This window comes from Monodon monoceros, unplaced genomic scaffold (assembly GCF_005190385.1).
Source record: "Monodon monoceros isolate NGI ecotype Baffin Bay Population unplaced genomic scaffold, NGI_Narwhal_1 Super_Scaffold_9, whole genome shotgun sequence".
NCBI classification, from domain to species: domain Eukaryota; kingdom Metazoa; phylum Chordata; class Mammalia; order Artiodactyla; family Monodontidae; genus Monodon; species Monodon monoceros.
In genome coordinates, this window is record NW_021703786.1 from 51,906,074 (window position 1) to 51,931,297 (window position 25,224).

The following is a 25,224-nucleotide window of genomic DNA, read 5'->3' on the forward strand; positions in this document are numbered from 1 at the left end:
ATTAGTGGAATATCAAGTTGCTATTACCTCCATGCAGGTTTGCTGACAGCACAAATGGATAGGCCTTCATCCAGCTCATTACAGCAATAGTTTCTGGTTGGGTAGGATCTGTGATCTGAATGAACTGATCTGGGAAATTTCGGTTCAGGTCAAAGTTGTTGCTGTTATTTCTGCCGACTACACTTATTGAATCTCCTGTATGATAAAAGATTCAAATTTAAGCCATGTTTCATTTACATTTTAATCCAATACACACTACTTCAGCTATCTTAATTCAAAGGTAAGTGTGAACACATCAGGCTTCACTATGATCAAACACACTATGATTGAAACCGAGTAGGACCCTGTGGGGCCTTCCCAGGTTAAAAAAGCCCCTCTGTATCCCGTATTTCTTGTTTGTAGAAAAAAGGCTTTAGTCTCCTAGGCCTTCCCTGAGTTCCAAAGAGCAGGTATAAGCAGTTACTGATTAGGGAAGTGAGGAAATTCAGAAGTAAACGAAAAGCAGTTAAGCAAGAAAAGTAATGACGATTCCCGATTAAAAACAAGAGTCCTAGTCCTTACTCAAGGGATATACATAACAATCTAACATGTATCCTTGAGTTGTTCTGCAGGATGTAAGACCCCGACCCAGTAGGGGAAGGCGACTATGTGCTGAGCACAAGCATGTAGACCCCGGACTGGCTGGAACCAGAAGGCTGGTGATTAAGATTCCCGAAACATCACCCTGTTACCTCCACACCACCAATCAATCAGAAGAAAGTCATGCACCCTGTACCCTCACCCCAAATGTTGCCTTTAAAAATCCTTCCCTGAAAGCCATTGAGAAGTTCAGGTCTTTTGAGCATGAGCTGCCCATTCTCCTTGTTTAGTGCCTGCAGATAAATCCTGTACTTTCCTTCACCACAACCTCATATCAGTAAATTGGCTTTGCTCTGCAGCAGGTGAGAGGATCCAAGTTCAGTTGGGTAACGTGATTAAAACACACATCGTTTTTACATTGTACATTAAAAAAAATGTATCTCTTCTAGATCTTCTGAATAGAAAGGTAAAACCATTATCCTTTCATTTCTGCCTCTGGTCATACTTTGAGGGGAAAAACTCCAACCATACGAATTATATTAAAATATTGCTCATCTGTCAATAATCCACATACAGTGACGTGATCACAATGTTGAGTGGGCATGACTGGCATGAGGGGGACTCTATTGCACTGGCATACAGGTCACTAAAACAATGTAAATAAACAGACCAAATGAAGAGAAAAGAGTTGTAGTATGCTCACATTAAAGTGATAACAAAAAGGTAAAGTTAGTCAAGAACATAGTTGGAAGGGAGGAGGAGAAAGGGTTCAACTTAAGCTTATTCCATTTTACTATGGGATGAGAGCCCTATTATTGTCATTATAATGAGAAAATGAATGCAAGTGAATGAAGAAAACCTACTAGAGGACTCACTAGTAGTAAGTAGTTCCATCTTTCAGAAAGGTCTCAAGGGAGGAATGTGGAAGGAATGTGTGAGGCTGACAGAGAATAAGGTCCTTAGCGAAAGAATCTAAATGATATATATAAGGATTAACCTGGTCATTTACTAATCGATTCTCTCAGTGTTCAGTCAGTGAGAGTAATAAACCACGTGGCTGCATATTCATATTGTGGTATCTTTTCTACTCACTGGTATCACTGCCTGGAAGGAATCACAGGCTGGGAAAAGATGGATTCTCACTCTCCTAGTGTTCTGCATAATGTGGCCCATGTAAGAAAGTTGCTCTCCCTGCCCTTACTATAATGCCCTAGGAAAGATGGGCTAGCCCAGAGGAGGCAGAGGAATGGGAAGTCAATAACTTAGCAGATTTAGATTATACATGCATGGGGAGTAGAAATGGGAGTCAAAACAGAGTCACTGACTTAAAAAATATTTGGTTTGAGATTTCACTTATGAGATAAAGTCCCCAATACAATAATTTAACAAAAATTACTGTTAAAGTGGAACAATTTGTAAAAATCTTACATTATTTTAGTAAATAAGAGCCATTACCAAAGTGGAGAACTTCATTAAATATAAACTTGATGACATAATTGTTGAATGAACTAGCTTATCTTACAAGAATACAAAAGCTAGAACCAATGATATAAGTATAAAAATAGGAAGAAATTTCAGGGAAACAACCAGTTCAAATTCTTTTCTATCCCCCAATAATTATGCCATATAATAATCAAAAAGGTTAAGCATTAGTAGATAGCTATTCTTTACCTTCCTGGGCCTTTTCATACCCGTCAGGATTCATGGATGGCATAAGGTGAATTCTAGTGTTAAGAACCAAATCTGTTACATCGGGATCTGTTCCAAAGTTCTTACAAAGGTATTCGATGAGGTTCAGTAACAGTTCTCTTCCAACCACTTCATTTCCATGCATATTTCCAATGTACTTAAATTCTGGTTCACCTGAAAATAAAGTAATTACATGGAAGACGTTTTTTCCTCTTCATTAATCCTAGACTCTCTCTACTTTTTCCCCAACACATACAAAGACCCTGAACCAAAGATTTAAGATATATTTTGGCAAAAGAAACAGGAAAAAGCATCTTATAAAGCAGTCCTTACTAATATATACGTCTGAGCAAGCTCAAAGCATATATACGTATGTGTGTGTGTATATATATATACACACACATACGTATATATGCCATATAATATGAAAATAAAAGTACTATTAGCAGAAAGAATCTAATTATGCAGTATGTTAAACTTTGTGCATAATATGGATTATCAAATGGATTTTCTTCTTTTCTAGGAAAAAATTGGTTACGTTTTCTTTGATCCAGTTATACATACAATAGGTGACCTTTCTAGATGAAGCAAAGCAATATAGCACATAGCTCTGAGAAGCAATCTGAAATTATGTGTGAAACTACACCAATTACCTGGTTCATGGACACCTGGATTATCAGATATCTCCATTACATAAAGTTCTCTTGACTCTACCGATTTTCCCAATGAATAAAGCCGGGTGATGTTAGGATATTCATTGGCAAACCTTCTCAAGAAGATTTCCATATCAGGGAAATGGTGGTGGTGAAAGTCCTGTGGCTGAACTGGCTGGTGGGAGGACTGTGTTCCAAGAGGACTATTAGGTATAGCAACTGTGCTAGCAGTTACTACAACCTCTGTTGTGCCAGGGACTACTGAAGCCACAGTTGGCCGAAGGGGAAAATTCACCTTTGTGGCTGGTCCTTCTTTCACTATTATGTTATTAACAGTCAGTGGCATATACCTGAAAAGAAAAATTTGAAAAAGTAGATGGCTTGGAGTTGAATTGAAACAGACAATACTTTAACATTATAAAAGTACAATAGCCTTTTCATACTCTTGCGCTTAGTCTATTGAAAATCAAATCATATAAAGATAAATGTGTAAATTCAAGACTTGTAGCGTATTATCTCACAAAGAATCCCAGATTAAGTCTTTAAAGAACTATTTCTCTTACCATCCTTTCAGGTTCCACACATTAGAATGCTTATAAAAGATTACATTCAGGGGCTTCCCTGGTGGCGCGGTGGTTAAGAATCCGCCTGCCAATGCAGGGGACACGGGTTCGAGCCCTGTGCCAGGAAAATCCCACATGCCAGGGAGCAACAAAGCCCGTGCGCCACAACTACTGAGCCTGTGCTCTAGAGGCAGAGAGGCACAACTACTGAGCCCACGTGCCACAGCTACTGAATGAAGCCTGTGCACCTAGAGCTCGTGCTCCGCAACAAGAGAAGCCACTGCAATGAGAAGCCCGTGCACCGCAACAAAGAGTAGCCCCTGCTCGCTGCAACTAGAGAAAGCCCGTGCACAGCAACGAAGACCCAATGCAGCCAAAAATAAATAAATTTATTAAATAATTTTTAAAAAATTACATTCAAAGGAGAGAATACGATGAAAAATGAAGGTCGTTAATCCATTGTAACCATTGCTACAATACTCAAAGTAGGGATAAATGATCCAATTCTTTGCAGTGCCTTATCAGACTGACATTCCAACTACTTTACCAAATGGGAAAGTTCAAAATTAAAGGTAATTTATTTGCTAAAGGTAAATCCTTAGCAAAATGAGCTTCCAGAAATGTTCCCAGAGGAGGTGGGGAACCACTCATGTCATGTATTAGAAAGCTGATGGTGAGACAGCTCTTCAAAATGTCTTTCATAGAGCCCTGAGTTTCTTCTGCCTTGGTATTCAATTAGCCTTGCGGCAATGCTTTAAACAGCTGACCACCAAGCTTTTTTTTTTTTTGCAGTACGTGTGCCTCTCACTGTTGTGGCCTCTCCCATTGTGGAGCACAGGCTTTGGACGCGCAGCCTCAGCGGCCATGGCTCACGGGCCCAGCCGCTCCGTGGCATGTGGGACCTTCCCGGACCGGGGCACGAACCCGTGTCCCCTGCATCGGCAGGCGGACTCTCAACCACTGCGCCACCAGGGAAGCCCCATCAAGCTTTTAAATCTGTCCTTCCTCCCAATTTTACAACGATGCTTCACATCCAGTTGTATTGTTAATGTGACAGAAGATCCACCATAGTATTTTCTCGTTATAAAGAGGGAAAAAATCAGAAAACAAGGAAAAATAAAAGCCAGATACAGTAAACAAGATCTCCAAGAGTATATTTCTCTTCTTAGATATAAACGGAAACTTGATATTTTAAGAGTCTAGTTTAAATTCTTACCCAGTTAAAACTGCGGTAATGTTATAAGTTCCAGGAACAAGTAATCGGTGGAAATCACCAAATCTTCCTGTTGTGATATTATGATTAATACCAGCCACTGAGATGGTTGCATTTTCTAAGCCAGCTCCTGTTACTGAATCTTTAACAAATCCTTTAACTCCAATGTGGACCTAAAAAAAACAAGAATCAAAGTAGACTGCTCAGAGACAATCAGTTTGGAAGGCAAGAGAAAATAACCTCTCTGCATTGATGCTAGAATTTTTTAAAAATAAGCTTATTCCTCTAGCTCCCTGAAATAGTTTTCAATCTCTCCAAGTTAAAATAAAATATAGACCAAAAAAATTAAATCCTTAAACTTAAGTCATCTGAAATCTAGACTGGTAAAATGCTTTCGAAATTCCTTCTCCTCAAAGCCAGACTTCTGCTTTTATCAGCAAGATATAAGTAATCATTTCTGATATATCCAGTAGTATATTAGCCTGCCTGATATTTAAATTAAACTTATGTCCGTGGCTCATATAATGGTAAAGGTTCTCTAGCAAATATGATCGAATAGCATTGTAAGAACCTGGTACTACAAATTTTGCTAATTATTTCAGGTGGTAAAAGTGTTGTAAGACAGTCAAAAGAAGCCCTCCAGAGGAAAAGAGCTGGGGGGAAGGATAACAGAGGCATGGCTAGAATATGTTCTAACAGATTCTAATATAATAATTTCTAAATATAATCTACAATCTTAAATAATAAAAACAGAAAAATAAAGGGTATCTAGAATAAACTGTTGTTCATATACACAAATTTCTCCCTTATTTAATCAATTATTACCATACGCCAACCTTCCATTCAGCTTTTACCTTTTCAATCAATGTGATCAAAGACTCACGATTGTTCTCCCATTCTTGTTGAAGCTGTGAAGCTGGTGGGTACTTGCAACAAGACAGTTCTAATGTGATTTCAAAACAGTTGGCCCATAGATAATTGTAATCTTGCATGCCACCTGAAACATGAAGGAAAAAATAAGTTTATTCTCAGAATTCTACTCTCAAAAAGACCATAGAAATTAAATCAGTCATCTCTGCATGTATAAATTCTCTTTTCATTAAATTGTTTGAAATTGGAGAAGGCTCTTGAATTATAGAGGACACTAACAAGGAAGGCGAAAGGAATACACCTTGGAAAGGAATATACATAAAGGAAATATATTTGATTGATAGGATAAACAGTTATAAAGAGCATGAATATAATTGTTAGTAACAATAGCAATAATGATAACCACTCTACATTTGAGTGTTTACTATATGCCAGCTCTGTTCTATGACCTTTATGCGTATTAACATTTAATCTTTACAAAAACTTTTTGAGGTAGGTATTGCTATTTCACCCATTTTACAGATGTGAGAAGCAAAGCACAGAGAGGTGAAGATTTTTGACAGAATGAACATGAAGAATACTCAAGATCTTAAAGTTATAAAGGATATTCACACCAAAGCATTATTAAGGGCTTACTATTCTAACTGTACTCCCTGTATCACAAAGGTGACAAGAAGGGTCTGGATCAAAATGGTAGAGTAGAAAGAGCCTGAGCTCAACTCCTCACATAGGCACACTAAAATTACAACTACTTACAGACCAACTACCTCTGAGAACAACCTGAAGAATAACAGAAAAGATTTTCCACAGCTAAAGACATAAGGAAGGAGCCACAACAAAATGGGGTGGGTGGGTGGAGATGCAGTCTAGTCAGGGCCCACACCCCTGATGCAACGACACACAAGCAGGAGGAATATCACAACTGTGACAGTCATCCCTGAGGAGCAAGGAGTCCAAGACCAACACTGAGCTCCCTAGACCAGGGTCCTGAATTAGGAAGACAAGCCTCCAAAATGTCTGGCTTAAAAGCCAGTGGGGCTTATGTTCAGGAGTACCAGAGAGCTGTAGGAAACCAAGACTCTGCTCATAAGGGTACATGCAAAAATACACTTGCTCCAAGTCCCAGCACAGAGGCAACAGTTTGAAAGGCACCTGAATCAGACACACTTGCTGATATTGGATAGCCTCTGGGAGAGGCAGGAGGCAGCTGGGACTCCCCCTAGGGACTGAGATTCTGGCAGCAGCCCATTTTTGTGATCTCATTCTATCATGCTGACACCAGCATTGACAGGCACCATTTTGGAATCCTCTTTCGAGCCTATTAGAGCCAGGGGCCTGCCTCACCCATCAGCAAGCCCGCAGTGGTCAAACAATGCTGAGCATCACACTCAATCATGCCCGGGCCTGCCCTGACCATCAATGTGCCCAAGCAGTTGGCCCTGCCACAACAGAAAGGCACAAGCAGCCCTCACAGGGAACACCCCTGAAGTGTCTGCCTAGAGGGGAGCAAGCTGCTGGGCCCATAGGACATCTCCAACATAAAGTCACTTCTCCAAGATCGGAAGACATAACAGACCTATTTAATACAAAGAAAATCAACACAGAAAATTAGGCAAAATGAAGAGACAGAGGAATGTGTTCCAAATGAAACAGTAAGACAAAACCTCAGAAAAAGACCTAAATGAAATGGAGATAAGCAATCTACCTGATAAAGAGTTAAAGGTAATGATCATAAAGATGCTCACTGAACACAGGAGAAGAATGGATGAACACACTGAAAACTTCAACAAAGAGTTAGAAAATATAAAAAAGACCAATTAGGGCTAAAGAATACAATAACTAAAATGAAAAATAGGACTTCCCTGGTGGTGCAGTGGTTAAGAATCTGCCTGCCAATGCAGGGGACATGAGTTCGATCCCTGGTCTGGGAAGATCTCACATACCAAGAAGCAACTAAGCCCGTGCTCCACAACTACTGAGTCTGAGCTCTAGAGCTCGCATGCTGCAACTACTGAGCTGCGTGCTGCAACTACTGAAGCCTGCGCACCTAGAGCCTGTGCTCTGCAACAAGAGAAGCCACTGCAATGAGAAGCCTGTGCACCGCGACAAAGAGTAGTCCCCGCTCGCCACAACTAGAGGAAGCCCGTGTGCAGCAACGAAGACCCAATGCAGCCAAAAATAAATAAAATTTAAAATAAATAAATAAATAGAAAGGGACACATGAACTTTTTTAAAAAAATAAAATGAAAGATACACTAGAGGGAATCAACAGTAGATTTGATGATACAGAATAATGGATCAGTGATCTGGAAGACAGAGTAGTAAAAATTACCCAAGCTGAACAGGAAAAAAAAAAAATGAGGATAGTTTAAGTGACTTCTGGGACAACATCAAGCATATTAACATTTGCGTTATAGGGTCCCAGAAGGAGAAGAAAGATAAAAAAGAGAAGAGAACTTATATGAAGAAATAGTAGCTGAAAACTTCCCTAACCCGGGGAAGGAAACAGACATCCAGTTCCAGGAAACACAGAGAGTCCCAAACAAGATGAACACAAAGAGGTACACACCAAGACACATATTTAAAATGTCAAAAATTAAATATAAAGAGACTCATAAAAGTATCAAGAGGAAAAACAACTAGTTACATATAAGGAAACTCCCATAAGACTATCAGCTAACTTTTCAGCAGAAGCTTAGCAGGCCACAAGGGAATGGCATGATATACTCAAAGTGCTGAAAACAAAAAATACAACCAAGAATACTCTACGCAGTAAGGTTATCATTCAGAATTGAAGGAGAGATAAAGAGTTTGACAGACAAACAAAAGCTAAAGGAGTTCACCACCAATAAACCAGCCCTTCAAGAAATGTTAAAGGGACTTCTCCAAGCAGAAAAGGCCACAACTAGAAGTAAGAAAATGAATAAAGAAAAAATCTCAATGGCAAAGACAAACATATAGTAAAAGGTAGTGGATCAACCACTTATAACTCTAGTAGAAAGGTTAAAAGACAAAAGTAGTAAAATCATCTGTATCTACAATAAATAGTTATGGGATACACAAAATAAAGAGATATAAAATATGCATCAAAACATAAAACGTGGTGTAGGGGTGGGGGGGGTAAAAATGTAGGGCTTTTAGAATCCCTTCAAACTTAAGAGATCATCATAAAATAGACAGCTATATACAAAGGTCATTATACATGAACCTGAAGGTAACCACAAACCAAAAACTGGTAAGAGATACACAAAAAATAAAGAGAAAGGAATCCAAACATAACACTAAAAATAGTCATCAAATCACAAGGGAAGAGAGACAAGAGAAGGAAGGAACAAAGAACAACTAAAAAAACCCAGAAAAACAATTAACAAAATGGCAATAAGTATATACCTATCAATTATTACTTTAAATGTAAATGGACTAAATGCTCCAATCAAAAGACACAGGATGGCTGAATGGATAAAAAAGTAAGACCCATATAAGAGACTCACTTCAAATCTAAAGACACACACAGACTGAAAGTAAAGAGATGGAAAAAGATATTCCACTCAAATGGAAATGAAAAGAAAGCTGAGGGAGGAATACTTATATCAGACAAAATAAACTTTACAACAAAGACTGTAACAAGAGACAGAAAAGGGAACGTCGTAATGATAAAGGGATCAAGTCAACAAGAGCACATGACACTTGTACATATCTGTGTGTCTGACACAGGAGAACTTAAATACATATAGAGAGCAAATATTAACAGACATACAAAGAGAAAGACAGAACACAACAGTAGTAGGGAACTTTAACACATTTTCATAAATAGACAGATCATCCAAACAGAAAAATCAATAAGGAAATACTGGCCTTAAACAACACATTAGACCAGCTTGACTTAATAAATATATACAGAATAGTCCATCCCAAAACAGCAGAACATACATTCTTTTCAAATGCACATAGAACATTCTCCAAAATAGATGACATGCTAGGCCACAAAACAAGTCTCAATAAATTTAAGAAAACTGAAATCATATTAAGCATTCTTTTCTGATCACAATAATTAGAAATCAATTACAATAAGAAAAATGGGAAAAACACAACCATGTGGAGGCTAAACAACATGCAACTAAACAACCAATGGGTCAATGAAGAAATCAAAGGGGAAATAAATAAATACCTTGACACAAATAAAAAAGAGACGGCCCAAATAAATAAAATCAGAAATGAAAGAGAAGTTACAACCGACACCACAGAAATACAAAGGATCATAAGAGATTACCATGAAAAATTCTATGCCAACAAATTGGACAACCTAGCAGAAATGGATAAATTCCTAGAAACATACAATCTTCCAAGACTGAATCAGGAAGAAATGGAAAATATGAACAGACTGATTACCAATAATAAAATTGAATCAGTAATCAAAAAACTCCCAACAAACAAAAGTCCAGGGCCAGACAGCTTCACAGCTGAATTCTACCAAACATTTAAAAAAGAGTTAATATTTATCCTCCTCACACTATTCCAAAAAGTTGAAGAGGAAGAATCACTACCAATTTTGTTCTACAAGGCCAGCATTACCCTGGTACCAAAACCAGACTAAGACACTACAGAAAAAGAATATATCCCTGATGTACACAGATGCAAAAATCTTCATTTGTTACAACTGATGAACCTACATCAACACATCATTACCACCCAAAGTCCATAGTTTACATTAGGGTTCATTCTCGGTGTTGTATATGCTATGAGTTTTGACAAATGTATAATGACATGTTTCCCCATTATAGTATCATACACAGTGGTTTCACTGCCCTAAAAATCCTCTATGCTCCACCTATCCATCCCAACCTCCTCCCTAACCCCTGGCAACCACTGATCTTTTTACTATCTCCATATCGTTTTGCCTTTTCCAGAGTGTCATATAGTTGGAATCATATAGTATGTAGCCTTTCCAGATTGGTTTCTTTCATTTAGTAATAGGAATTCAAGGTTGCTCTGTGTCCTTTTTTTTTCTGGGCTGTGCAGCTTGTGGGATCTTAGCTCCCTAACCAGGCATCGAAACTGGGCCCCCTGCAGTGGAAGTGCGGAGTCCTAACCACTGGACTGCCAGGGAATTCCCTCCTCCATGTCTTTTCATGGCTTGATAGCTCATTTCCTTTTAGTGCTGAATAATATGCCTTTGTCTGATGTACCACAGTTTATTTTACCCATTCACCTACTGAAGGACATCTTGGTTGCTTCCAAGTTTTGACAATTATGTAAAGTTTACTATAAACATCTATGTGCAGGTTTTTGTGAGAACGTAAGTTTTCACCTCCTTTGGTTAAATACCAAGGAGCAAAATTGCTGGGTTGTATGATTAGAGTATGTTTAGTTTTGTAAGAAACCACCAGACTATCTTCCAAAATGGCTGTACCATTTTGCATTCCCACCAATAATGAATGAGAGTTCCTGTTGTTCTACATCTTCACAAGCATTTGCTGTTGTCAGGGTTCTGGATTTTAGCCTTTCTGATAGGTGTGTAGTGGTAACTTGTTTTAATTTGCATTTCCCTAATGACATATGACGTGGAGCATATTTTCATGTTTATTTGCCATCTGTCTATCTTTGTTGGTGAGATGTCTGTTAAGGTCTTTGGCACATTTTTTAATGCAGTTGTTGTTTTCTTAGTATTGAGTCTTAAGAGTTTTTTATGTATTTTGGATAACAGTCCTTTATCAGATGTGATTGCCTTCTTTTTTAGGCTGAATAATATTCCTTTGTATGTATATACCAAACTTTCTTTATCCATTCATCTGTCAATGAATATTTAGGTTGCTTCTTGGCCACTGTGACTAACACTGCAATGAACATGGGTGTACAAATATCTTTTCAAGATCTTGTTTTCAATTCTGTTGTATTTACACCTGGAAGTGGGATTGTTGAATCATATGGTAATTCTATTTTAAACTTTTTGAGGAAGCTCCATACTGTTTTCCATAGCAACTGCACTATTTTATATTCCTACCAACTGTGCAAAGTTGTGCAACTGCACTATTTTATATTCCTACCAACTGTGCAAACTCCACATCCCCATCAACACCTGCTATTTTGGTATTTTTGATAGTGGTCATCCTCAGAGGTATAAGGTGATATCTCATTGTGGTTTTGATTTGTTTTTCCCTGATCATTAATGATATTAAGCATCTTTTCATATGTCTGTTGGCCGTTTATATGTTTTTTGAAGAAATGTCTATTCAAGTCCTTTGCCCGTTTATTAATCAGATTACTTGTCGAGTTGTAGGAGTTCTTTATATGTTCTGGATATTAACTCCTTAGCTGATATATGGTTTGCAAATATTCTCAGTAGGCTGCCTTTTCACTCTGTTGATTGTCTCCCTTGCTGCACAGAACACTGAAGGGTTTTGAGCAGAGGTGTGATATAATCTGAACAGCCTTTTTTAAAGATCATTCTGACTGCTGAGTGAAAAATGACTATAGGGAAACGAAAACGAAAGCAGGAAGATGAATTAGAAGAGAATGATGGATTTGACTAGGTTGCTGGTAATGGAGATAAAGCAGAGAGATTTGGATGTAGAAAGGACTTGTTTAAAAGGAATCAAGGATGATGTCTAGATTTTTGGCTTGAGAAACTAGGGAGACAGTGTTATTAGTGTCATTAACTGAGAGGATGAAGGAGAACAAAGGAAACAGATATGGCATGCCTAAGGCTCTGTCTTTGATCCTCTTCTCTTTCTTCACTTATGCCCTTGGTGTCTCATGCAGCCCCATGGGGTTTAAATATTATCTACCGGCTGACAACTCTCAAATTTCTATGTCCAGCCTACACCTCTTTCCCAGAATCCAGACTTGTCCATCCAATTGCCTATTCAATATCTCTACTTGGATATCACAAACCTAACATATTCTCATCTTCCCTAAACCAGTCTCTCCCATGATGGTCAATGGCACTAGAAGAATTTAGTTGCTCAGGCCCAAAGCTCTGGAGTCACATCCCACAACTAAAGCATCAGGAAATCGTGCTAGTTCTAACTTCAAAATATATCCAGAATCTCAAGATTTCTCCTCACCTCTACTGCTGCTGCCCTGATACAAGCCACAATTGTTTCTCCACCTGGATTTCTGCAATCACTCTTAATAGGTCTCCATGTCCCTGCCCTAGCCGTTCTATGTTCTTTTCTCAACAGAGATGCCAGAGAAATTCTGCTAAAATGTAAGTTGGATGTTATTCCCCTATACGATGACTCTCTATTTCACTCAGACTAAGAGCCAAAGCCTAAGCCTCTGCATGATTTGTCCACCACCACTCCCCTCCCCTCTCTAACCTCCTTTTATACTCTCCCCATCACAGGCTGTGCACCAGATACACTGGCCTCCCCGCTGTTCACCGGATACACTAGGTACCTCCTGACTTTGGGTCTTTGTTCTAGCTGTTTCCTTTGCCTGGTATGCTCTTCCCCCACATATCTCTACTTGACTAACTCCTTCCCCTCACCTTCAGCTCTTTGCTCCAATTTCAAGTTGACAATTAGGCTCACCTTGATCTCCCCACTTAAAGTTGCTACTTACTTCTCCCCATCGCTGTCCCCAAGCCCATCTCACCAGCACTCTCACCCTTTTCTACTTTTTTCTTTTTTTTCTACAGTACCTAACAATTTACCTATTATGTTTCTTATTTACTGCCTGTTCCTCCTTTCTAGATTATAAGCAACACAAGGGCAGAATATTTGTTATGCTCATTGATGGATATTCCAAGCACAAGAACAGTACCAGGCACATCGTATTCCTTCAGTAAATATTTGTTGAAGGAATGAAAGTAAGTAGGCTGGATCAGTGGGAAGTTAAGACTTCTGTTTTGAATGCATTAAATTTGAGATTCCCATTGACCATCCATGTGGAGATGTCAAATAGACTTTGTCTTCGTAAAATATATGTGCAGGTTTACCACTATCACAAGCCCAGTAACTTTGTCTTAACCTTTTTTCTTAGAAGGCAAGCTATCCATCTTTTGGTTTTCTCTTATCTTCCAGCATCTTGGCACTTACTTTGGGTCTGGAAGAAAAATGGTGAGATGCTGATTTTCACATCCCTACCAGTCACATTTCGTCATTAAGTGACGTAAGTCACCTTCAGTCATTGTTGACCTCTGATCATCTTTGGTAACTCTGACTCACATGTACACATGTGAACATACATATGTTATTCATTGTATATCATATTTATTAATCTCCAATATTTACTACTGTATTGGTCACAGTACAATGGTCATTGTAAATCATTAAACTAAGATTATAGGGATTTATAAATAGGAGACATATTTCCATTCAGAGTTTAGAGTCTTGGTGAGGAAAAGAAACACAGAACACATACAAATAATTTCAGAGCAATACAAATGTGAACTAATCTATTTTTCTGCAATATATAAAAGTTAATAGAAAAAAAATCTTCCCATCTACGGGAAAAAAAAACTTAATAGCTGAATTAAATTGCAAACACAGTCAACTCACGCTTTAATTATGCCAGAATGCAGTGAAGTAGACTACTTATAATACTATAATCACCAGGCTTGAGTCCTAGCATTCTTTTGTCTACCCCTTAATTGTCTTACTTCAGCAGTAATTTAAGAAATACTAGCTAACAGCAACAAGAAGACAAAGCTTACAGTCATATTTTAGAGTGTTATCTAATCATCTTTTTAGATGTAACTTTAATAGGACTGTAACTAGCCAGCTCCAATCAATAACACATACAAACATATGCCCAGGGTAAGGGGCGGGGAGGAAGGACAGAAGTCTTTTAAAAATAAGACCTAATTCTCAGAGAAGAAACTACATTCAGTGGCCTCTGGTCCTACAGATCACATTTTATATAAATAGTGATTTTGTAGCATATAACTTACGAACAATCTAAAACTAAACGTCTGGGCTTCTTGGTGGCGCAGTGGTTGAGAGTCTGCCTGCTGATGCAGGGGACACGGGTTCGTGCCCCGGTCCGGGAAGATCCCACATGCCGCGCAGCGGCTGGGCCCGTGAGCCATGGCCGCTGAGCCTGCGCGTCCGGAGCCTGTGTTCCGCAACGGCAGAGGCCACAGTTGTAGTGAGAGGCCCGCGTACCGCAAAAAAAAAACTTTTAAAAATCATCTAAAAAACTGGAAACAAATGGGATATTAACTGAGTTATGAATAATTTAAGATTTTTTTTCAAGATGCCACAAATAGGCATTATTTGCCATCTGTATTAAACTTCACATTATTTTTCCAATGCTAAATGTCAAAGACTGTATAATAAGTAATCTTAGCTAAGTAGCTGGTCCAGATCCGTTGTCTTGATTTTTTCGTTAACAGAAAACCTACTTATGCAAAGCTAGAGCTAGAGTTCACTGTCACAGGGAACACTGATCTGCAGATAGGCCTGACATTTCTGACAGCTGCAGCTACTACCAGATTCAGTTAATACATTTATTTTTTTAAGCTGATATGTTATGTGGCTCAACATAGACTAAAGGATAAAATGTCCGATTTCAGAACATTATCCAGTCAAAGAAAATTTTAATTTTGGGAATGAAACATTCACCACAGGCATATATCAAAGCAATATAGCACTTTATTAACAGTATAAAGGATCTGCTATTTATCTTACTCATTAACAATCATAAATAATCAAGCCTCTAAAATCCATTAGTCTCTTACTGGGCTATCTAAACCAATGACCTTCAAACTTTTTTATTCATAGGAAAATAATCTTGAAAAATTATGCAATATTTCACACATTTTAAAGTTGGTACCTAAAAGTTTTGATTTTAAATTTAAATAGTAACAATGTAATTTCTTGCATAATGTAAATTTTTATTTTTTAAATAAAGCCTTTACATTGTTATTTTAGGTGGATTCAAATAAATAAAAATACTACAGAGATTTGATTCCTAGAATCATCTTTTAAAACTTGCATGAACACTCTTCTTCAACAGGAGGGATTTTATAGCTTTCTTTTGTAAAAGAAACTTGAACTTTTATTTCCATTCCACTTGCTCCACAGATTGTTATTCAAATGGGACATACTTTTTTTTAATAGATCTTTATTGGAGTATAATTGCTTTGCAATGCTGTGTTAGTTTCTGTAGCACAACAATGAGAATCAGCCATATGAATACACGTGTCCCCATATCCCCTCCCTCTTAAGCCTCCCTCCCATCCTCCCTATCCCACCCCTCTAGGTCATTGCAAAGCACCAAGCCGATCTCCCCGTGCTATGCTGCTGCTTCAAATGGGATATACTTTTATGCCTGAAAGTCCTTCATTGATCATCCTATAATACTTCAATCTATAATAATATGTATGTATGCATATTTAAATTTCTCTTAATTTCCAATGACATTAATGCCCTATTAAATTTTTGTCTTCTAGATTGAATTATTGGGACTTCCCTGGCAGTCCAGTGGTTAAGACTTCGCCTTCCAATGCAGTGGGTATACCTGGTCGGGGAGCTAACTAAGATCTCACATGCCCCGAGGCCAAAAAACCAAAACATAAAACAGAATCAATACTGTAACAAGTTCAATACAGACTTAAAAAATGGTCCACATCAAAAAAAATCTTTATAGATTGAAGTATGACAATAACTACTGGTATACAATTTATCAATAAAGGCATAGTTTTATTATCAATTTCAATAAATAATAAACCTAACAGGTAATAATTACTGAAAATATATCTTTTCATGAGACGTTTCAGTGATGCTTTTATGATACCATTCAAGTAATCACCAAATTGTCCCTTTTGTTTTTGGTGCACTTTGTAAAACTCTGAGTTAACATATCATAGTGTGATTCAGATGGATAGAAAAAAATAGGCCTATCTTCAGTCAAGTGGAAGAAGAGGATATGAGATTGAACCTCAGCAGCCAGTATCTTTCTCAGGCATGGAAGATCTGGAAATTTATTTCCTTAAAGTTATCCAAACTAACTGGTCTCTTCCTCCTCCCCATACACACTCAGCTTGAAAACCACTGATTTAGACTATTTCCTCTACTCCCAAGGGAAACTGGCAAAGAAAGACGAAAGGTATATATTTTGTTTTTAAGCCTACCTACCAATCTAATTTTTCTATACTCAGAAAATATTGAATGCAATGTATTGTGAAAGCTATGATGTTTTCATTCCTTTACCAATATTAAAGAATAAGACTAAAAGTGTAATCACTAGGAATCTGTCCAGCACTACAACAAATTGTGATCAATACTAATTGTTATGGGTGGCTAAATCTTCTGATCAAAGAATCTATTCATACCCACTCAACTCCTTCAATCCATGTGTCTCACAACTAATTTTCGTATGCCTGAAGATACTCAATTCATCTTTATCATGGAACCAATCCCTATTACTGTTTTCACTAGAGAGATCTAGCTTTAAGGAGGTGGAGGGTATTTAAATAAATTCAACCATTCATTCAAAGATGGTGCACTAACAACTCACTCTTATGCCTCATGCAGAAAGCCAATGGAAAAAAAATATAACCAATGCTACAATGTTAAGACTTGAACATAGCAAGTTTTTTTTTTAACTTGCCTCAGTAGGCCAACTATAAAGTATCAAACTGTATGACACAAGAACCCCATAAACCTTTCACAGAAAAAAAAAATGCAATGTATTTTTTTCATTAGGAAAAGCATTTTAGCATGCAGGAATATAGATAGGCAATTTCTATTCTATATTTAAATTTGGAGCTTACTGTTATTTCTTTAATAAAACTACTTCAAGCTGGGATGAAGTGAGAGAGTGGCATGGACATATATATACTACCACATGTAAAATAGATAGCTAGTGAGAAGCAGCTGCATAGCACAGGGAGATCAGCTCAGTGCTCTGTGACCACCTAGAGGGGTGGGATAGGGAGGGTGGGAAGGAGACGCAAGAGGGAGGGGATATGGGGATATATGTATAGCTGATTCACTTTGTCATACAGCAGAAACTAACACACCATTGTAAAGCAATTATACTCCAATAAAGATGTTTAAAAAAAAAGAATGTGGTGGAATAAAATTAAAAAAAAAAAAACTACTTCAAGGCATAGTGAAAAGTTCTCACAACTTTGACTTTTGTGAACAATTTATTTATAAATAAGTGGGTTATTAAATGATAATTTTGCACTCCTTGAGATATTTTTAAAAGCTAATGAGTATGATGGTCATAAAAAATTTTAAGTGGAAGATCTGCATTAAATGAATGGAAAAAACAGAGATTGCCCTTGAAAGAATTTTTCCCATATTCCTGGTCTTTAAATTCAAGTTTGCTTTCACCAAATCTTAACTGAACTTGGTCTTCATATTCTGAACAACTTATCTTATGAAAATCTATTTCCTTCACCACTCCCACTGAATATACATTTGCTAATGATATGATTCTACAAAGTTAAACTACATTACACAGTCCTGTATCTGTTTTCAGTTTTGTCTAACTTGGTCAACACTCTCTCTCAGGCAGGTCTTTGAACTGTATTTTCCTTTGGTTTTTTTGTTGTTGCTGTTGTTTTTAAGTACTTTCCTATTTTCTACCACCTGTATTAAAAAAAGCACATCTAATTTTTAGACTTTGGATCTGAAGATTTAGGGGCCATATCCTAAAACAGTGTTTGGTTCTCAACCTTGATGAAAGTCTACTATTACATTACAAAATATACAAGCACATTGCTCCTAAAGGTTAGATTTTTATATGAAGCTATACTTCAGTTTACTAAAACAAACAAACTTATGACTCAAGCAGAAGAAAAAATTCTGTTTGAGTATCATTTTAAGTTTTTGCTTTCCTTTTAAATGAGGTGGCACTCAGATAAAAGAGAGAAAGAGAGAAAGGAAGAAAGATTCAAGTAGCTCCTTAATGTACAAGATCAGATAAAACCAAAAGCCCTTTATTAATGCACATTTGATTATCAATAGTATTCTTAAAATATGAACAGGCTGAGAATATCTAAACTGTTGGCATTCCTTAAAGAAAACATCCCAGTACAAAATGCCAGAAGTACATTCACTTTGGAGATGAAAAAGCACCCATCTGTTCATATATATATATATATTTTTTTTTTTTCCCCCAGTTGAATTTCTGGCTCCAAGCAATTAAATGATGCTAGGAAACAATATCAATTCAATTTTCAAAATCAGGCACACTGCCATATGCTTTCCACATATCTCATAATGCCTAAATCTCTTTATAATCTTGACCTCTTTCCCAAGCTCCAGAGCCTATCTCCCAACTGTACATCAAGTATTTATAACTAGTACATCCAGTACCTCCTCACCTCCAATTTTCACTCCTCTCACATCTAAAGAGAAAACACACACACACAAACACACCCCTTCCAATTAGTTTTTCCCCATTTCCATTATCATTCTTACTTATCCAGGCTCAAAATCTCCAAGTTATATCTTTAATTCTTTCTTTGCCTTGACACTCTGTTCTACTATCTAACTGACGGTGAATTCTGCAACTCTTCTTGCACAATTTCTTATATATCTCATACTCCCTTTTCATTCCCATGGCATCCCTCTAGATAAAGCCCATATCTCCAAAAAAAGACCTTACTCCAAATAACCGTAAAAACCTCCCTAGTCTCACTTCCTGTAGGAACCTTTCCCTGCCAATACATTTTGTATAAAGATAACTACAAAATGCATAGCACCACACTGTCCTTATCAAAGAATTCACACTCTAGCAGAAGACACAAAAAACAACATAAGTAGATAAGCATTACACTGATGTTAAACAAAATGTTCTAGGAAGGTAAAAGTGACAGTTACTACAGGGGAGGTTTTCAGAGAAGGTTACAGTTGAACTGGAGAAAAGCATTTCAGACAGAGAATAGCCTAGTATGTGAAGGTTCACATTTTGCACGAAGGACAAGTCATTCAGTGGTAGGTGAAAAGAAGGAGAGAAGACTAGAAATGTAGGCTTGAGTCAGACTGTGAAAAGTTTAGACTTGCTCCAATTAAAATGTGAAACAAGCAAAGATATAAGAATGCTTTAAGTTTTAGTGTGTTTGCTAGTTTGCTTTTAATATGTAAATTTTAAAACAAAAATTAACACAAGCACTAATAGAACTAGACACATCTACCTTAAGTGTGACAAATGGTAAATGACTTATCATATACACTTTGGATTAGTAAACAGACTCTGCAGGAAAATTAGATATGAGGACAGTATTTTGTACATGTTCATTAGGTCAGATTGGTTTATGTTATTTAAATCCTCTGTGTCCTTACTGATATTTTTGTCTTCATGATCTAACAATTACTGAGAAAGGCATGTTTAAAATCTCCTACTGTATTTATGGATTTGTCTATTTCTTAATACCAGATATTATATTTCTTCAGTTCTGTACCATCCATTTCATTTTTTTAAATTTTATATAGATTCCAATTTCCTGGTGTCATAAGAATTACGACATAATGCCCTATTTAATGACACAGAAAATGCTGCACAAGAATAAGCTTTTCAGTCCATTTTTGGACCAAATCTAACTAACCTTTTATGCTGTTCAAAACAGTTTGGTAATTATTTTCCCCAGGCTCTTTCCTTTCTGTCAGCAATCTACTTAAAGCCAAACACACCTCAGTATTTAAGAGCACATCAGTGCTACTCAGTCTGACCTCCACTTTACGCAGAGAATGGCTGCCCACATGATCAAAGGAGTTTAAAGTCGCACCAAAAAACCTGAATTAGTTACAGATATGTTATCTGGTCACATTTCCTAGCTCTCTTCTCTTTCTAGGTGGTTACTTGCCCTTTTAAAAATTTCTGTAAGTTGAAAGAGGGCAATTCTTCAAAGTTGACTGAAACTATAATTCAGTTTCATTAGGTTTGCTTTGGAATAAACATATTAAACCATCAGATGATTTTTATAATGTCTGCAAAACCATGAAGAAAGAAAATAATAAAGAATGGTAAACAAAAGGCATACAAATCAGCACATTGTGGTTAAAAAAAAAAAAATAGAAGAAGGCCTGCCCCGTGAATAAGTTCAGCTTAGGCTCTCACAGTAACAGGCTTTAGCAGAGGAGCATGACTGTTCACAGGCCTTATTAGGATAGTCATTCCCTAGACGGATCCTGAGGTTTGAGAGACATGTTGAGAGAAGCAAGGCCACCCACGTAGGCAGCTAGATATGCTGAATCAACCCTGGCAATGAAGGTGAAGGTGGTGCGGGCAAAATTACCTCACATCTCTATCTGATCCCCGAGAGCAGGAATTGTTTCTGTTTTGCTCACACTGTACCCCATCACTTAATATAGTGTATGGGATGTGGCAGGTGCTCAGTAAATATTTGCTAGGTTAATAAATGATTCCGCACCAGTTATTTCTTCTCTAAGGCCTTGATTTCCTATAAAGCAAAAGGGTTGGACTAGATCAATATATTCATTTTCAGCTCTAAACTTCTTTGAGTTAGAATTTTTAAATACATCACATAAATGTCAGTCAAGTTATTCCAGGACATCCGGGTCTGAATATATGCCTAGTCACAAGGTTTCACAACATCTTATCGCAGTCCAAGACAAACAATGAATGTACCCTGTTGAAACTACTGAAACTTAATACTTACGTATCATGGGTGCACATATATGTTGAAACTTATAAAACTGTACACTTTAAATGTGTCCAGTTTATTGTATGTCCATTATACCTTGATAAAGCTATTAAAACACACACACAAAAGAAACTACCGAGACTGCTCAATATTGCTAAGGCAGTAAGAGATATAAGCTACCTATTGTAGAAATAAAATATGCCTGACCATCCAGCTAAAACAGGAGAGAAGTAGATGCTCATAAAAACAATAATAATGGCAATGGCAAAATTTAGCTCCTTTAGATGTCTGAAGACTCAGAAAAACCCGTTGCCTGGCTTAACCAAGTAATCTTACTATGAAGGAAGCACACTTACTTTTTAAATAGTATAACATATATTTACCTTCCTTAATTATGTCAATTAGAAACTACTTTCTAATCTTTTACAACTTTCTCCAAAAATGAAAATTTAATTATTTTTTAGTCCATTATTTTAAACAGTATCTCAAATAATGAAGCAACTTGACTACATCACAAAACCACTAGTTCATGAAATCAGGTTTTATTAAATATACTTGCTAAAGGGAATTCCCTGGTGATCCAGTGGCTAAAACTCTGTGCTTTCACTGCAGACGGCATAAATTCAATCCCTGGTCGGGGAACTAAGATCCCACAAAAAAAAAAAAAAGAAAGAAAGAAAAAATAGAAATATATTTGCTAAAGATTGAAATGAGATTAAACATTAAAGTATGTCCTTTATCTTTAAAATTTTTTAATGGTTTTCAAACCACCTCTAATTGTTCCGGGCAGAAAGTTTGGCTTCTAAATATTTCAAAGCCCTTTCTAAATAGTTCAAATCACTAGTTATATATAAGAAACACTGGTAGAAACTATACGGGAATAAGAAGACTCTAGAAAGTAACAAGTCCTCAAACTTAGCACCCAATTTGTGTACACTTGGCTTGACATAAAAAGTCAAAGAGTTATTCAAATATTTATATGAAGGCACATGAAGAGAAACGTCGTAACATACTTTATAATGTGACTAACTGCCAACAACAAGGTAAGGGGAAATCTAAGGCATTCACCGTGGGCAGATTCTAAGAAGAGAAAAAAAGTTTATACTGATGACTTTTCCATAGATTGACTTGTTCCTTCTGATTACTCTTAATTAAATTGTCTAAGCCTGGGCATAAAAATGAAAAAGTCATTATTCAAAGGATACCAAAAGTTTAAAAAGAACAATAGCTGTTTTTGTAACATTTAAAAGAAAAGGTAAACAATTCAAGCTTACTTTAACATAAACATAGCATTTCATGAGAAATTGCTGGTGGATATGTAAAGTAGTACAGCCACTGTATAAAAAGCTAAATACAGAATTACCATATGACCCAGCAATTCCACTCCTGAGTATTTGAAAAGATTTGAAAACAAGGACTCAAGTAGATACTTGTACACCAACATTCATAGCAGCATTATTCATAGTAGCTAAAAGGTGGAAACAACGGATGACTGGATAAATGAAATGTAGTATATACATACAATGGAATACTTCTCAGCCATAAAAAGAAATGAAGTTCTGATACATGCTGCAAAATGGATGAACCCTGAAAATGTTATGCTAAGTGAAATGAGCCAGATGTAGAAGGACAAATATATTAACTCTAGTTATATGAAATATCTAGAATAGGCAAATTCACAGAGATAAAAAGGAGATTAGAAGTTACCAGTGGCTGGGGGTGGGGGTGGGGGCGGTGGGAAATGAGTGGGGAATAGGGAGTTTTTGCTTAATGGTTACAGAGTTTCTGTCTGGTGTTTTTAAGGTTTTGTAAGTAGACGGTAGTGATACAGACGTACAACATTGTGAATATAATTAATACTACTTAATTCTACATTTAAAAATGGTTAAGGGCTTCCCTGGTGGCGCAGTGGTTGAGAGTCCGCCTGCCGATGCAGGGGACGCGGGTTTGTGCCCCGGTCCGGGAAGATCCCACATGCCGTGGAGCGGCTGGGCCCGTGAGCCATGGCCGCTGAGCCTGCATGTCCGGAGCCTGTGCTCCGCAACGGGAGAGGCCACAGCAGTGAGAGGCCCGCATACCGCAAAAAAAAAAAAAAAAAAGGTTAAAATGTCAAATTTTATGATATATATATTTTTTTAAACCACAATTTTTAAAAAACAGCATTTCACAATCATCCCACATATTAAAATACAAAGGGAAAATGTGCCTTTATGTAAAATGGAGAGAAGTGGTGGTCATCACATTAACCAAGCTGCCCAACTTGGCCACTTGCAGCCTCACTTTACGTGCCTCCTGATGGGATTGATATAATGATCTTGCTGGAAATTCTGACCTGATCATCTTATCAGGAAGAAAGCAGCATATCTAGAATATGGGACATTCTGTAGGACAACTGGCCTGGACACTTCAGAAGTTTCACCATCATTAAGAAAAGAGACTGTTGATATGACTGTTCTAGATGGGGGAAACTAAAAAAACACAAGAGCCAAATGCAATGCTGGGACCTTGACTGCATCTGATCTGGAAGAAAAGGAGCTATAAGAGATACTTGGGGGATAATAGAGGAATTTTGAGTTATGAACAGCATGTGTGATGATAGTACTGAATTACTGTTGATTTCTCAGTTACAATAATGGTACATGGGTTATACAAGAGAATGTCCTTGTACTTAGGAAATACATACTTGGGAGGTACTTACAGGTGAAATGTCATAAAATCTGCAACCTACTTTTGGATCATTTGGCAAAAGAGTGTGTGTGTGTGTGTGTGTGTGTGTGTGTGTGCGCGCGCAGACACGTGAGAGGGGTTAGGAGGGGGAACATTTGGGGTAAGATAACAGTTGGTGAATTTAAATGAAGGATATACAGGTGTTCATGTAGTTTTCTTTCAATTTTACTGTGGGTTTGAAATTTTCAAAATTAAAAAACAAAAGATTAAGAAAATCAGAATTCAGACTTCCCCAGTGGTCCAGTGGTTAAGACTATGCGTTTCTCATGCAGGGGGCACAGGTTTGATCCCTGGTCAGGGAACTAAGATCCCACATGCTGTGCAGCGCAGCCAAAAAAAAAAAAAAAATCAGAATTCCTCAAAATTTCCTCTTTCCACCAGAGTATATTTAGGAATGCTAAATGAACACGGGGGGAAATATAGCATATTCAGGGCTTTACATACCTTCCACATCATACCAATGCGCACCATTTGTGATCCCATCTTTGAAAGTCTCATCTTCATCTCCAGGACAATGAGGGGCACCAGTTTTCATTATGGGGTGGTTTGAAGCATAGGCTTTTGCCAAGTATTTAAATACTTCATCATCTGAGGTTTTGCTATAGATTCCAGTAGCCTTATGTTCTGGAGAATCATCAAAAGGATAGCTTGCTACCACCGAGCCACCATGCAGATTTCCAGAAAGCACAAACCTTTGAAAACATAACCAAATCACATATCACTTTTTAAAGGGAACAGAAAACATGTATTTTAAAATTCTACATCTTTTATAAATGAACTTAGATATTCCTCTCGACACCTAGAAGACAACTCTATCAGCTGTTAGACTAACAACAATAAAAAAAAAAGAAAATGGAAAGAAAGTATTATTAACTCAATAAATTTCAAACAGTTTTTACAGTCCAAGTTAACTTCAAATAACTTTAAATAATTTCCCCATCACTGAAAAAAATAGCTGAATAACAGAGTGTAAATTTATGTCAGGAGACGTCTTATTCAGGGAACTGTAAAATCATGTATTAAGTTGAACAATATGAACTTGCCACTATTCAACCATGTCTTGACCTACAAAAATTACAATTTCATAGAGTTCAATCTAATTCTTGTACTTCATATTGTGTTAATTTCATAGAAAGCATGGCTGGCATAAATAAATATTTGTTGAATATACGAGTTAGGTTAATAAGTTTCATGCTTTTTATATTACTGTCCAGAGAGAAATTTTAAGATAGGGAGTCTAATTTAAAACAGGATGTGCTTTGCCTCATTCCATTTTCACAGTATACTAAATTCACATTTTCAGGAGAGAAGCCATAGTTGAGAAAATTCAGCGGGGGAAAGACCTGAGCTGCTTTCAGATAAAAA

At 37.1% G+C, this 25,224-nt stretch overlaps 1 protein-coding gene across 1 annotated transcript in view; it reads right to left on the reverse strand.

Moving 5' to 3' along the window:
* The window catches only part of CPD (carboxypeptidase D), a 67,330-nt gene that overhangs the window by 36,438 nt on the left and 5,668 nt on the right, over nt 1–25,224 (reverse strand). Inside the window, exons 2-7 of the mRNA XM_029211382.1 lie at nt 24,304–24,551; nt 5,552–5,694; nt 4,701–4,870; nt 2,922–3,271; nt 2,251–2,442; nt 28–195 (exon numbers count right to left, since the gene is read on the reverse strand). Of these exons, the coding sequence (XP_029067215.1) occupies nt 28–195; nt 2,251–2,442; nt 2,922–3,271; nt 4,701–4,870; nt 5,552–5,694; nt 24,304–24,551 (1,271 nt within the window). The remainder of the gene's footprint in view (nt 1–27; nt 196–2,250; nt 2,443–2,921; nt 3,272–4,700; nt 4,871–5,551; nt 5,695–24,303; nt 24,552–25,224) is intronic.